Source organism: Eretmochelys imbricata, chromosome 6, assembly GCF_965152235.1.
Source record: "Eretmochelys imbricata isolate rEreImb1 chromosome 6, rEreImb1.hap1, whole genome shotgun sequence".
Taxonomy (NCBI): Eukaryota; Metazoa; Chordata; order Testudines; family Cheloniidae; genus Eretmochelys; species Eretmochelys imbricata.
In genome coordinates this window covers 60,560,223-60,575,594 of record NC_135577.1, presented here as the reverse complement: position 1 = coordinate 60,575,594, position 15,372 = coordinate 60,560,223, and the positions used below count along the sequence as shown (strand labels likewise).

The following is a 15,372-nucleotide window of genomic DNA, read 5'->3' as shown; positions in this document are numbered from 1 at the left end:
CTTGTAGACTGGGCACCGGACTGTGACTCTGGTGATCTATGGGTGTACTGCTGCCTCTAATAGACTCCCTTGGACAAGTCACTTGTTTGTTCGGTGCCTGAACTCCTCATTAGTACAATGAGTTAATGATAGATCCAAGCTCCTGGGGCTGTTGTGAGAACAACTTTATTAATGTGCCTGGGTGCTCAGATACCAAGACAATGAGTACCACTGAAATACCTTCCATAATCAAAGCATACTTCTAACAAAAAGAAAAGGAGTACTTGTGGCACCTTAGAGACTAACCAATTTATTTGAGCATAAGCTTTCGTGAGCTACAGCTCACTTCATCGGATGCATGCCATGGAAAATACAATGGGGAGATTTATATACACAGAGAACATGAAACAATGGGTGTTACCATTCACACTGTAACAACAGTGATCAGGTAAGGTGAGCTATTACCAGAAGGAGAGCCGGGGCGGGGGGGAACACCTTTTGTAGTGATAATCAAGGTGGGCCATTTCCAGCAGTTGACAAGAAAGGGTGAGGAACAGTACGGGGGGAAATAAATATGGGGAAATAGTTTTACTTTGTGTAATGACACATCCACTCCCAGTCTTTATCCAAGCCTAAGTTAATTGTATCCAGTTTGCAAATTAATTCCAATTCAGCAGTCTCTCGTTGGAGTCTGTTTTTGAAGTTTTTTTGTTGAAGAATTGCTACTTTTAGGTCTGTAATCGAGTGACCAAAGAGATTGAAGTGTTCTCCGACTGGTTTTTGAATGTTATAATTCTTGACGTCCGATTTGTGTCCATTTATTCTTTTACGTAGAAACTGTCCAGTTTGGCCAATGTACATGGCAGAGAGGCATTGCTGGCACATGATGGTGTATATCACATTGGTAGATGTGCAGGTGAACGAGCCTCTGATAGTGTGGCTGATGTGATTAGGCCCTATGATGGTGTCCCTTGAATAGATATGTGGACACAGTTGGCAACAGGCAACTTCTGGGTACTCTTCTGGCTCTGTCAATCTGTTTCTTCACTTCAGCAGGTGGGTATTGTAGTTGTAAGAATGCTTGATAGAGATCTTGTAGGTGTTTGTCTCTGTCTGAGGGGTTGGAGCAAATGCGGCTGAATCGTAGAGCTTGGCTGTAGACAATGGATCATGTGGTGTGGTCTGGATGAAAGAGCCAGAAGAGTACCCAGAAGTTACTTACTACAGGCCAGGCCCAACAAAGAAAATAACAGAACGCCAGTAGCCGTCACCTTCAGCCCCCAACTAAAACCTCTCCAACGCATCATCAAGGATCTACAACCTATCCTGAAGGACGACCCATCACTCTCACAGATCTTGGGAGACAGGCCAGTCCTTGCTTACAGACAGCCCCCCAACCTGAAGCAAATACTCACCAGCAACCACACACCACACAACAAAAACACTAACCCAGGAACTTATCCTTGCAACAAAGCCCACTGCCAACTGTGTCCACATATCTATTCAGGAGACACCATCCTAGGGCCTAATCACATCAGCCACACTATCAGAGGCTCGTTCACCTGCACATCTACCAATGTGATATACACCATCATGTGCCAGCAATGCCCCTCTGCCATGTACATTGGCCAAACTGGACAGTCTCTACGTAAAAGAATAAATGGACACAAATCGGACGTCAAGAATTATAACATTCAAAAACCAGTCGGAGAACACTTCAATCTCTTTGGTCACATGATTACGACCTAAAAGTAGCAATTCTTCAACAAAAAAACTTCAAAAACAGACTCCAACGAGAGACTGCTGAATTGGAATTAATTTGCAAAGTGGATACAATTAACTTAGGCTTGAATAAAGACTGGGAATGGATGTGTCATTACACAAAGTAAAACTATTTCCCCATGTTTATTTCCCCCCCTTCTGTTCCTCACCCGTTCTTAAAAAGAAAAGGAGTACTTGTGGCACCTTAGAGACTAACCAATTTATTTGAGCATGAGCTTTCGTGAGCTACAGCGAAGTGAGCTGTAGCTCACGAAAGCTCATGCTCAAATAAACTAACCAATTTATTTGAGCATGAGCTTTCGTGAGCTACAGCGAAGTGAGCTGTAGCTCACGAAAGCTCATGCTCAAATAAATTGGTTAGTCTCTAAGGTGCCACAAGTACTCCTTTTCTTTTTGCGAATACAGACTAACACGGCTGTTACTCTGTCACCCGTTCTTGTCAACTGCTGGAAATGGCCCACCTTGATTATCACTACAAAAGGTGTTTCCCCCTGCCGCCCCCCCCCGCCCCGCTCTCCTGCTGGTAATAGCTCACCTTACCTGATCACTGTTGTTACAGTGTGAATGGTAACACCCATTGTTTCATGTTCTCTGTGTATATAAATCTCCCCACTGTATTTTCCACGGCATGCATCCGATGAAGTGAGCTGTAGCTCACGAAAGCTTATGCTCAAATAAATTTGTTAGTCTCTAAGGTGCCACAAGTACTCCTTTTCTTTTTGCAGATACAGACTAACATGGCTGCTACTCTGAAACTTGTCATACTTCTAACAGGCATCTTTGTGAGCCATGGCCCCTTCCTGCAGTGCTAGTTTGCTGCTGGAGCACTATGCTTGAAAGCCTTTTGCTTCCCCACAAGCTGCCTGGTGTTATACTTAGGACCCTACCAAATTCACAGTCCATTTTGGTCAATTTCATGGTCATCGAATTTTTAAAATCGTAAATTTCATGATTTCAGCTATTTAAATCTGAAGTTTCATGATGTTGTAAGGGAGGTTGCGGTACTGCTACCCTTACTTCTGCACTGCTGCTGGAGGCGATGCTGCCTTCAGAGCTGGGCAACTGGAGAGTGGCGGCTGCTGGTCGGGAGTCCAGCTCTAAAGGCAGAGCCGCTGCCAGCAGCAGCGCAGAAGTAAGGATGGTATGGTATCGTATTGCTACCCTTACGTCTGCGCTGCTGCTGGCAGGACGCTACCTTCAGAGTTGGGCGCCCGGCTAACAGCTGCCGTTCTCTGACTGCTCAGCTCCAAAGACAGCACAGAAATAAGGGTGGCAATACTGCAATCCCCTTAAAATAACCTTGTGACCCCGCCTGCAACTTCCTTTTGCATCAGGACCTCCAATTTGAGAAATGCTGGTCACCCCCATGAACTCTGTATAGTATAGGGTAAAAGCACACAAAAGACCAGATTTCATGGGGGGAGGCCAGATTTAGTGGCCCATGACGCATTTTTCATGGGCATGAATGTGGTAGGGCCCTAGTTATACTGTACACTGCATCTTAGTGACTAGCTACTGCACCTATACAAACCTCTACAAACTTCTCTGATGCTAAGAGACCTTTCCTACCACTCCCACCTCCAGGAAGCCAACAGTGTTTTGCTCATTCCCTATTGTGAACACACTTTGCCTACTGAGCCTTTTCCATAGCCGAGGAGGTCAGGGCAGAAGGACAATCTCCAAAGGAAAGCATAGTCCCAATGCGAACCATTTACCTCGATGATCAGCTAAACCCCCTCAATGCTTATGTCTGTGAAATAATTTCTCTTTCTTTGTTAGGCCTGTTACACAGAGTTCTCTCCCTTCACACCCATTCAAGGAGGCTTAGAGGGGTCCACAGCTGATGCAAAGCCCTGTAGTTCCTCAGAGCTCCACCCTTCCTAAAACAATCTTCCAGGTACTGGCTGTGAGTCTGCCCCCACTCCTTACCTGTATTTTGACCTATCACAGAGGGACTCTAGGCAGTGGTAGAACAGAGATGCCTCCACCCCATCAAGTGGGCTGCACTCACTTGGAGCCTGGCGTGAACGGTGCTGCCCAGAGGATGATGTTGGCACAATCACAGTGTTCGGATTCTTACCAGTCAACAGATCTTGATAAATGGCAGCAACGCTCTCCAGGAACTCTGCAAAGCCAGAAGATGGCTTAGCACTCAGGGCTATAATAGGATTGACAATTAGAACATTCACCTGATCTACCAGGTTCTGGCCAGAGCTGGTACTAAACCGTCATCTGCAGCTGTATGTAAGACCGGTATGACCTCAACACATGTACAGCACTGAGGCATCCTGCCTCTTTACATCACATACCATACAGGCCCATGTGCTGCACAGAGGCATCTTCCATATAAACTGCTAGCTTGAAGAGCTGCAAGGGGAGGTACCCAAAGTTACTGCAGGTAGCCACTCACTCTAATGTAGTTCATCTAAGGGGGAAAGGAAGCTACATGTGGGTAAAAAAGTACGGTGTGGGGGCTAATGTCAATGCCACCCTGCCAGATTAGTTTCTAAACCACAAAAAATCTCCCCTCCCCTTCCATTTCCATTGAATGAAACATCACCCCAGTTAGGAACTGAATGTTAGGAATTGCAGTAGGAGCCGAGGGAGCGGGTTAGCCAGGCTCCAGTCTGCATCCCAGGCTGCCTCAGCACGTCTCCAAAGTAAATACAACATGGGATCTAAAAGAAAGGCCAGGATGGGCCAGACCTAGAGCTGGCAGAAAGCACTTTCCTCAGGCTCCCAGTACTGCCCACTGTTTACTGCAAGAGTCTAATTTTAAACAAGTTTGTTTATGGATGTGGTCAACAGTTTACAAATCTAGATTCCACTTGGAGTGGTTTGCATGTGTGTGGGTTGGTGGGAGAGTGTGCAAGCGTGTGTGTGCGCACGGGTGTGCATGTGCGAACAAAAATGGGGTGGTGTGTTTTGGGTGTGTGTATATGGGAGAGGAAATGTGTATGAAATGCATATGTGAATGAGACCATGTTGGGGGGGGGGCAGTGGGGTGACTTCTGAGGCTGTGTTGAGGTTCTGTAGCTCACTGTGGAAATATCTGCTGTATCAAGGAAAGTTTTTCCAACCACATGCCATTTCTCAGACTTTTCCCATCCCTGACTCAGGGCACTCCAAACCTATTTCAGTCCACCCCTCACAAAACTAGTACCCTGAGCTGCTTCACCTTTATGACATGGTCATGGATAAAGCTGGGCTCCACAGAGGGAATTCACAGCAGGACAGACCTCATCAGTTAGTTTGCAGAGAAGCAGTCTTGAGAAAGGCAGATATTTGTACTGTGGACAGGGGCTGAATCTAACTGCACAGCTTGGAATATAGGAATTGCCATACCGCATCAGACTAGCAGGCTATCTAGTTCAGTATCCTGTCTCCAGCAGGGGCCATTACCAGCTACTTCAGAAAAAGAAACCCTGCAGTAGATAGATATATGAAAATCTGCCCCCTAAGCCTGAATAGTTAGAGGTTGACATATGGCTCAAGGTTTGACAGTTTATATCCCTTGTAAGGCTCTTTTAAATATAAATGTATTTACCATTATAACTCTCCATATTAATGTTTAATTTCCTTTTGAATCCTGCCAGGCTCCTGATTTCAGTGATATTCTGTGTCAGTGAGTTCCCTGGGCTGCATGTGTATCTTGTGTGAAAAGTATTTCCTTTTATTAGACTTGAAAGAGTGCAAGAGACACTTGGGGGCTGAGAAGCTGCAACAGAAAGAGACAAGCTAGGGCAGATGGTGGAGGCACCAGCCTCCCAGGAGACTGGACTCACCTGAGTAGTAAAATTGTATCTGGAAGGCAAAGAGGAAATCAGAAAAAGACATCAAGCAGTCCATGGCATCATCCATGAGCACAATCCTGGGAGCAAGAGGAGGAGAGAGAGAACTCAGCAAACACAAGGAGCCAACACTCTGCAACCAGCTCCTTTTCCTCACAGTAGGTCAGAAAGTTCAGACCTTGGAAGAAGGTGGTCACTCAAGGGGAGCTGTGAACCCCCAAACCCAGTGGAAAGAACCCCATCAAGGGACTTGGGAACTCCCAGATTTGTGTGCGTGACCCAGGGGTGTCAGATGAGGAAAGCTTAGTAACGCAGACTCAGGGGAAGGCCCCTGTCTATTACTGCTAGTAGCTCAGCCTCAATGATTGTGAACAGGGACTTTGTCTCACAAAGCAGAACAAATACCAAGCGGCAATTGATTCAGAGTGCATAACAGTATGATGAACATGGTGGAATGCACATTGGCAGCCACACAGGTTTATAAAAATTGCAGGCCTGGTTTTGATCTGAAACTAGTGTAAATCAGGAGTAACTGAACTAAGGAAAATGAAGTTACGCTGGTGTAAAATTGGTGTAAGTGAAAGGAGAATCAGGCCCTATATGTGTAAAGGAGTGCTCCAAATTAGGCCATTTTCCATTTCATGGTGAAGATGACAACGATGAATGACTCCCATGCCCAGGTCAAGCAAATCCCATTTCTATAAAAAGGGAAATAGCATGATGTGCACCTGGCACAAGGAGCCTCCTAACTGCACTGTGTCTGAAAACCTCCTACCCTCCCTCATGCAAGAGGTTGTTTCTCCCTGAATGTCGTCATGACAGGTCTCCTGGAGACTGACCACCTCTTTGGGCAGGGACAATGTCTTCTTTCTTTCTGCAAAGCACCAGGCACAGCTATGGAGCTATATACACCACATGTTGCACCGTACATCATAAATACAGATAATATCAACCAGGGCCATGGAGGCTGTAAGGATGGGGCTGAAATGGCAGCAAAGTCAACTCCTTTTAGGGATACCTCTGTTCTGGGGGAACCTCTGGATTCCAGAGCCATGCAAGAACAAAGGCCAGCAGGGGCTCAGAGGTGAAACCCCAAGAACAATACTCTGACCACTGCTGCTATGGGAGGAGACAGAGGCCAGACTCTCAAGGAGGAAGGTAGAGGCTGAGGTCTGACAAAGGGAGAGGCACCCAGCAAAGGAAGAGGAGGGAAACCTGAGCTCCGATACCCAGGTAGGCCTGGGAGCCCTCAGAGTGTGCTAAGGGGCTCGGGGGTTTATGCTCTACCTCATGGAAGAGGCTCTAGGAAGCTCTGTGGGAAGCTAAGTTAAAAGAGCTATTGGACCCATCTGTGTGAGAGGCTTCCCTCCCTGCCACTCGGACCTACTCAATTCACTGTGGCATAACAAGCACACAGAGCAGCATGAATTAATTACCTCAAAGAAGAAACACTGGGGCTAAGAGGGTCCCCAGGAGAAAAGTTACTGTTTAAAACAAAACCCTTTGAAGATGTCAAAGTGCTTCTGATTTATTTATTATGTCCCAGAAACCTCCTCCTGTCTAGAGCAGCAGCAGCTTCAGTTCTTAATTCTCACTAATAAGCATGTTCCCAAGATTGTCAGTGGCCACATCAAGGAGATGGCTTTGAAGCTGGCAGGCAGAGCATCTTCATCTCCCAGGCAATGCAGCTCAGCCACTGGCATGTCAAACCACTCTTCAAGCACTGGAAATGCTACAGGCCACATCACTTAGAAGTGGGATTCCCTCCCTTCACATCCTGATCTTCTCGCCAGATAACCTTAACACGCCGATCCCATCGCTTTTGCCAATACAATTCTCCTTCCTGCACACGGTGGGCAATGGTAGGAGTACGCTTCTCTTGTGAAATCTAAAGCTGCAGTGTCAGTGCCTGAGCCCGTGCAGCGGCAAGACTCTCTCCCCTACGGACAGAAGAGCAGCAGGGAGTTGGTACTAGTTTGGGTATTTGCTGAGATGTTTGTAGCTATTCAATAAGGACACAAAGCCAGGATATAAAATTCTGCTGCCTGAATCTGAAGAGGGAAGTGTCTGAGTGGAAACAGGTGCACTCTGGTGCTGGGTTACTGACTCCAGTTGTCCATGGTGTCTGCACTCCAGAGAGATTGAGAAATGTGTAAATCCAACACAATCACTTTACTGGCCTGCAGCTCTGCTATATCCCCAAACCACCAGCTCACTGCACAGCTGGGAAGGTAGGAAAGCACCATAAGCAACATGTCTGCGCATCTCTCCTAAAGTGCTTGGTTAGAGGAGAATCCCAGCCACAAAGGGTCTGCAACCCAGGCAGCATGCCAAGTCTGACAGTCTGAAAAAGGGACTCCCAGGAGCTCTGTTGGGGGTTATTTTGTGGGGGATTCTTCATTCTCTCTTTCCTGTTGTCTGAACTGGACTGTAAGCTCCTCAGGGCTTTTTACATGTGTGGGTGGTACTTTGCACACTTTATAGCACTCAGGTCCAGATCCTCAGATTTTAGGTTCCTAATTCCCATTGATTTCCATGGAAGTTAGGAGCCTAAATGCCTTTGTGGATCTGAACCTCAGTGAATAATAATAACCACAATAATGAAGATCAAGGGAACAAACTCTTTGGAAAGGGATGAAGAAAAGTGCTTCCAACTGAGGGACCTTGTGATGGGTGTACTAGGCTGTCAAGGTTCAAGTGGGTTTGTTGGGACTTGTTACTCTGCCAATGAAGAAACTCTCTGACCTGCTGATTGTGGCTAGGATCTCAGAAGCTCAGTCCAGCCAGTGAGGCCCCGGGAAGGGTTCTAGCCCAGACTAGGGGGAAGGAGGATTCCTCTCAGTTTTGACTGTGCACTTATCTTTGCTGCTATAAAGATTAACAGACACAGTGGGTTGGTTCACATTTAGGCTCAAGCCTAACACCCCCCTTCCATCTACACAAAACTGTGTTAACTCAGGGCTTGGACCCAGCATTCCAGGACCCCTGGGGGGGCAGAGAGTCCGAGCCTGAGTCAAGCCGGGATCCAGGGTTCAAGCCCTGTTGCTTTGCAGTGTAAATGTGTTTCCACTGGACTCGTTCCCTGGGAGTCCACCTAAAGTATATCACAATCAACTTTCTTTGTCCTCTGGACAGTCAAGTTTGGTGGACAGTCAAGTTTTCCCATACTGCACCACAAAAAAAAGGGCTAGAGCAGCCACATTTTGGAAGGGCTCTAAGAAGTCTAAGGTATGGGTGGTTGGGACTCAGGCCCGCATAATGCAGTGTAGATGCTGAAGCCCCAGGTTGGGACCCAGGGTTCAACAATTCCTAATCTGGGGTTCAAATGAATGTAGATCCTCAAGTCCTAAGTTAACAAACCCCAGGGTCTGCTAACTTGAGTTCTGATAACCCTGGGTTTAAATTGCAGGGTAGACAAACCAAGCTTCCCTAAGGCAGAGAGGGCTTGGGTCTCATGGGGTTAGGTTTGCTTTCTGCTGTTAAGACCTTAAAATAAATAGAGCATCCTTAAAATATAAAAAAACAAAATGGAGAAACTTTTTTTTTTTTTAAATTAAGCATAGGATCTGGTGTCTCTCTTTTGAGAAGGGAAGTGTGGGCTCAGATACTGTCCCTGGCTCATGATCTCAAACAAGAAAATCCCTCTTCTTCACACCTTTCTCCAAGTCAAAGACTCTGCAAACTAGACAACTCCTCTGAAGACAAAACCCTTTAACTTGCCAGTGGCTAATGCCCTGCTGAGCGCCAGTGCATCCAAGGTATCTGATGAAGGTATATAGCCACTAGTCTGGTTCTTTTGCACTGCACCTTGAATAGAGGAACTGTGTTCCTTGTGCTTTGATGCCAATAAACTGTATTGTCGTTGCCTCTGTTCTTCTGCCCTGACCTCTTTCCCTTCCAATGTTTGTTATCAGTGCATAGCAACAGCTCCTGGAAGAGCAGAGCGTGCAGTGTCATGAGATCATCTCAGCCATGCAGCTATGAGGTTACCACAAGGATGTTCTCTGACTAACAGTGCCTATGATTTCACAGTCCCCAGCTTTAACAATGAATGCTGTTACTGCCACCACCACTGCTTTATTCACTCCTCTTCTCAAAGCAAAGCAATCACAGAGCTGTCGGAGTGTGCAGACTGAATGGGGGCAATCTCATAGGTCTGTCTGTGACACCCACACCCTGCATGGAATCAGTCAAATGGGATAGGAGAAATAACTCCCTGAAATTTGTATGCAGTGTAGTTGTAGAAGTGTCGGTCCCAAGATATTAGAGAGAAGATAGGTGAGGTAATATCTTTTATTAGACCAACTTCTGTTGGTGAGAGAGACAAGCTTATTTAGCTGTGACACTCTGAATTAGTTTCCCAGACCTGAAGAAGAGCCCCATGTAAGCTCAAAAGCTTGTCTCTCTCACCAGGAGAAGTTGGTCCAATAAAAGGTATTGCCTCACCCACCTTGTCCCACTGAAATTTATCTTTTTAAACCGTAGACGCTAAAGGGGAGAGTGGGTAGAGCGACATAACTAGAGGGGAATTCAGACAGAGACCAAAAAAAGGGATGCAGATGTGGAGGAAAGAGGAAGTTGGTTTTAGACTTAAAACAAGGTTTATTACCTTCACTTAACTAGATTAGCGTGTAACAACAAAATAATATTAATGTGAGTGTGTAGTTCTCTAGCCAGGCAGGAAGTGAGGTCGTCCCCACCTGAGCCTAGGTGCCTCAGACAGAGATCTCATTTCTCTTGCACACCTGTTCCCAAACCCCAGTCTGTCTGTCTCTAAGACATACATGCAACAGTGCAGTTATGGGAAGCCTGCCCCTGAATGGGGCCTCTAGTTTACAACAGCCTTGCGGATTAAATTTCTTTTAGCAAACATCATAACATGTGTAGACACACTGAAATCTCACTTTTATGCCCTGTCCCAAATCCCTGCTCAGCTCAGCTGGAATCTGTGGAATACAGGCCCATGCACAGGGCAGTGCTTTTGCACCTCCATGAAAGGCAGCAGCAGCAATGTCCTTGCTCTATGGTTAGTGCTCCATCATGGTCTAATGCTGAAGGCCAGGGACTTACGTTCAGGGGAGCCAGAAAAACCAGGATTCCTCACCAATGAGCTAGAGGGAGCAGTGCTGCTCTACTTCTAGTTTTAACTGGACCTAACACAGCATTAACTGCACTTCAATTGCGACAGCAGCACCTGGGAGCCAGGGAGGCACTCAAAAGAGCCCAGCGGTGTGGAAATATTGGCAGATGGGAATACACATCTCTTGGTTGCTCGCTCTCACTCTCTCTCTCTCTCTTTTTTTTTATATATATATATTTTTCATGGGAATATGATGCTGGTAAAAGGCACTAGATGACTCGTAGAGATTGCACCCCTCTTCATCCACAGACCAGAAACAAAACAGGCAGCAGCCAATGTCCTGCCAGTGTGCCTATGCTCTGACCTGGAAGGGCTGGGAAGAGAGTTCACTCTCCCTGACCTCTCTCTGTTACAACCAGCAAAGAGACCATTTATTCTTTGACCTTACTGTTGACATGTAGATATGCTCACTGGGATCTGGACTGACACGCCCACCCCATTTCACTTAGAAAGGCCATCTTTGCCATCAGATGGTTAATAAACCAACAATTTGGGCTGGATTGGAACCAGTGACTGAGAGGTGGAGGGCTCCATATCATGTTACCAATGTCCTGAGCAATCTCCCCTCTTTAAATCTTGTGTAGGATATGAAAATAAATTGTTTTAAAACAGATTGGCTAACTAACATGTTTCTAACTAACATGATTTTAAACACTATTGCAGAAAGGGTTTAGTATAATGTGTAGCTGGCTGTGATCAACCTTAGAAGGGATAGAAACACATTTTAAAACATGTTAAATGCCATCTACAATAATGTTTAAAGTTGTGTTAGTTAAAATGTGTTAGCTACCACTGCTTTATACACAACTTGTTTTCTGAGTGTAGACAAAGCCAGAGACAGCAATGTTGATATATTAGCATCACGCTGGTATTTCATTCCCAGCATATTATAACAACAGACCACTTATTTGCTAAGGAAAGCCCCACTTCTCAATCACAAATCTTGATGCCTCTCTGCCCTAAAAGCATTTCGGCCTTATCTCTAAGGGTAAGTCTACACTGTAGCTGAAGGTGTAATTTCCATCTTGGGCAGATGTACACGCGCTAGCTTAGATACAGCAAGTGTGCTAAAAATAGCAGTGTAGCTGTGGTGGCACGGGCTATCACGTATACTTCTGGTTGAGCTGGAAATTATACCTCCAGCTGCAGTGTAGACATACTCTAAATGTCCTTTCTCACATTTTAACCCTTTCAGCGCCAGGGACTAAAGCCATTGTAGGGCTGATCTACCTAACGAGAAAGAAATGGATGAAGACCCACCTTGCTGCCTTCTGAGTAAGTTCCACTGGGAAGTCAGGGCAGAGCAGCTGCAGCAGACAGTGGTACTCCTTCGCTGTAAGCAAATCTGCAGCAGAAACAGACAGGAGAGCATCAGAATCTTTTCTGAGGTTGTTCCTTCCCCTCCCTCCCTGCCCAGGCAATATGTCTGCTCTTATTCTCTTCAGGAATCAAGATTGGTAAGAGTAGCAGCCGTGTTAGTCTGTATCTGCAAAAAGAAAAGGAGTACTTCTGGCACCTTAGAGACTAACAAATTTATTTGAGCATAAGCTTTCGTGAGCTTCAGCTCAATTCATTGGATGCATGACATGGTAAGATTGGTAAGGCTGGTATTAAGGACAAAAGAACTGCCATTATTTTTGTAGAGATGCCTTTTAGATGGAGATTCCAGCAAAGCAGGCAGTCAGGAAGAGGCATGGCAAAAGGAGAGAGCTATGGAAGTGAATCCAGCAGACAGAACTGGTAATTCAGGGTGAAAAGGGGTAATAAAGCAGGGGAAGCTCAAGTGTCAATTCAAGTTCATTTAACTTGTGTATAACTAGCTGGAAAAGAGAACCATTTCAAAGCTGCTTAAATTTGCTGAAATTCACTGGCATGGCAACATTCACCACAACATGCCTGAAAACCATCCACAGAATGTCTGGCAGCAGTAGGGAGGCTATGGAGTATAAACCCACAGACATTATTATTTTGGCATCCAATAATGCAGCTGGATAGCTTCTTTTGGAATAGCATGTACAAATCCGGTCACTGTATTATAGGACACACAGAGCAAAGATCCAAAATATACAAGAAGGGCAACCAAATGATTCATGTTTTAGGGAGCTGCTTTGAGACACACTGGTCAAAAATGGCCTTTGTGGTTCAGCAGAAGGAGATTGAGAGAGGTGAATCTCAAGGAGGTTTATAGGATCCCAAGGGAATGGAAAAACAGTGATGTCAAAAAGCTCTACATGATTGTATGTTCACAGTCCAAAAGGCTGTGGACTAAAGTTAAGGAGGGGACTAGCTGAACAACAGCAATTTTACAGTATTTCTACTTACAGAAGTATGCAAAGCATGGAAGAAAGAGCCAGTGGTAGAATTAGAGCCAAGCTAGCAGTCAGGAAGGGAATCCAAAGGGCAAAGGCATGAGCACTGTAGTACAGGGCTTGGGCTCTTTTACCACCGTTAGCTGTTAGCCCTCTGTAGCCCACAAAACTTTTGATCCAAATATTCAGCCGATGCATTTTCTAATAAATGGCCTCTCCCTTATCCCTTATGATGGCCCCAAGCTCCCTCATCAAAGGCTCCGGAAAGCCTGACAGCCTCACAAGAGCAAGAGAGACAAAGGAGAAATTCTACCGATTCACTGGACATCGAAGAGGAAGATGTGGTTTCACTGCAGGGCCTCAGGCAGCTAAATGGGTGTTTTCCTATATTCAAGAATAACTAAAGACACATTGCTGGGGGACTCTCAACAAAATCAGATTCCAACCTTTTCCCTTAGCTCCCCCTTACTGGGGGTGGGGGTTTGTCCTAACAGATCTCCCATTTTTCTTCTCAATTTAAGAATCTCTTTCTTGCTGAGAAAGGCTGGCTGATGACCTGGGTCTTGGATATGTGGGTAAAGGCGCTCCAGGCTTTTCAGGAACGGCACCGTCATGGGATGGGTGAAGACTGACCTGCCTTGAAATGGAGGGTGGAACGCCGAAATGACCACAAGGTGCACCTTGACTGAAGACAGCAATAGGCCCTGGAGCTTAAGGTGCAGCGAATAGTCCAGGACTGTCTTGCAGCAGGGCCTCTTCCGCACAGATGTGAAGATCCGAGGCCCAACACATGAACCACTTCGACTTTGCCACATAGGTAGCTCTGGTGGAGCGTTTCCTGCTGCCCAGCAGGACCTGCTGGACATCAGCAGAAGACCGTCATTCATCCCCACTTAGCCACGCAGCAGCCGGGCTGTCAAGTGCAGCACCGCCAGGTTCGGGTGGAGCAGATTGCCATGGTTCTGGGAGAGCAGATCCAGCCGAAGAGGCAGCTGCAGGGGGGTGGCTGCTGACAGACTCAGCAGCGTACCGAACCAGTGTTCATGAGGCCATGCTGGGGCTACAAGGATGACAGTTGCTTTGTCTTGCTTCACCTTTAGCAGGACCTTGTAGATCAATGGCACCATTGGAAAGGTGTACATCTGCGCTCCTGACCATGGAATCAGGAAGGCATCCAACAGGGAGCCCTTGTCCCTGCCCTGCAGAGAGCAGAACCTATGGCACTCCTGTTCTGCCTGCACGCAAACAGGTCCACCTGGGGAGTCCCCCACCTGTGGAAGATTAGGCTGACCGTTTCCAGATGGAGCGACCATTTGTGGCGAGACGAAAAGGTCCTGCTGAGCAATCCACAAGGACGTTCTTGGTTCAGGGCAGGTGGGCAGCCACCAAACGGATGGCATGCCACACACAAAAGTCCCAGAGGCTGAGCTCTTCCTGACAAAGGGCTGAAGACCTGGTGCCGCCCTACCTGTTGATGTAATACATTGTGGCGGTATTGTCTGTCAGGACCTGCACCACCTTGCCTTTCAGGTGGAGCAAGAAAGCCTGGCAGGCCTTTGAGCTTTGAGCTCCCTGACATTGACATGAAGGGCTAGGTCATGTTGTAGCCAGCGGCCCTGGGTGTTGAGCTCACCCAAGTGGGCTCCCCAGCCCTGATCTGATGCATCTGTTGCTTGTCTTTTTCGATAGCTGCAGAGATGACCAACGAGCCCGGGGGAGGGTGGATATAGAGATACTCAAACCCTTTGGCCGGGACATAGTATTTTTTCTCTGCCTTCTTGGAAGTGGGAGGGATGGATGAGGGGTTTTACCATAGAGCCTTTGGCGATCTTTAAGACCCCTTCATGGACTGGCAGAGCAGGCAGGGGTGGAAGCTGAAAGGACATTAAACAACAAGTCCGTCTGCTCGGCTATTTCCTTCACTTCCAAGCCCAGATTTTCTGTCACTCTTCTGAGCAGAGCCTGATTCTCCTTCAAGTCATCTGCTGGGCTAGGTCTTGAAGGACCTGCAACCGCCTCGTCCGGGGACAATGAGGATGACTGAGTTACCGGAGGGGGTTCCGGGCCTTTTTCCACCACTGGGGAGGGAGGTTTAGGGGTAAGAACTGCTTCCTCTGCCCCAGCCTCTGAGTGATCTGCACGCACCGAGCCCAGTGCCGTTGATGCCACCAGCACTGCCAGTGCTGCTGGTGCCTCCTGCTGTTGCTCTGAGGCAGCGGCCAATGATCGCTGGGAAGGGAGCATTCCCCATGAACCCCAATAAGGCCACTGGGTTAGCCACTGGGTTTGATGCCTCAGCTGCGCCATCGCAGTTGACATGGTGTCAGGCCCTAATCATGCCAGGGGACCTGGGCAAGGAGCTAAACCGTCC

General features: G+C 47.0%; 1 protein-coding gene across 3 annotated transcripts in view; it reads right to left on the bottom strand.

Annotated features, from left to right (window-relative positions):
- CSTPP1 (centriolar satellite-associated tubulin polyglutamylase complex regulator 1) overlaps positions 1-15,372 on the bottom strand; it is a 148,948-nt gene that overhangs the window by 7,383 nt on the left and 126,193 nt on the right. For all 3 annotated transcript variants that reach the window (XR_013346348.1, XM_077818635.1, XM_077818636.1), the window contains 3 exons: positions 11,953-12,037; positions 5,547-5,632; positions 3,691-3,886 (listed from right to left, as the gene is read on the bottom strand). Coding sequence is in view for 2 of the 3 variants with exons in the window: in XM_077818635.1 (XP_077674761.1) it covers positions 3,691-3,886; positions 5,547-5,632; positions 11,953-12,037 (367 nt within the window). In the remaining variant the exon portion in view is untranslated. The remainder of the gene's footprint in view (positions 1-3,690; positions 3,887-5,546; positions 5,633-11,952; positions 12,038-15,372) is intronic.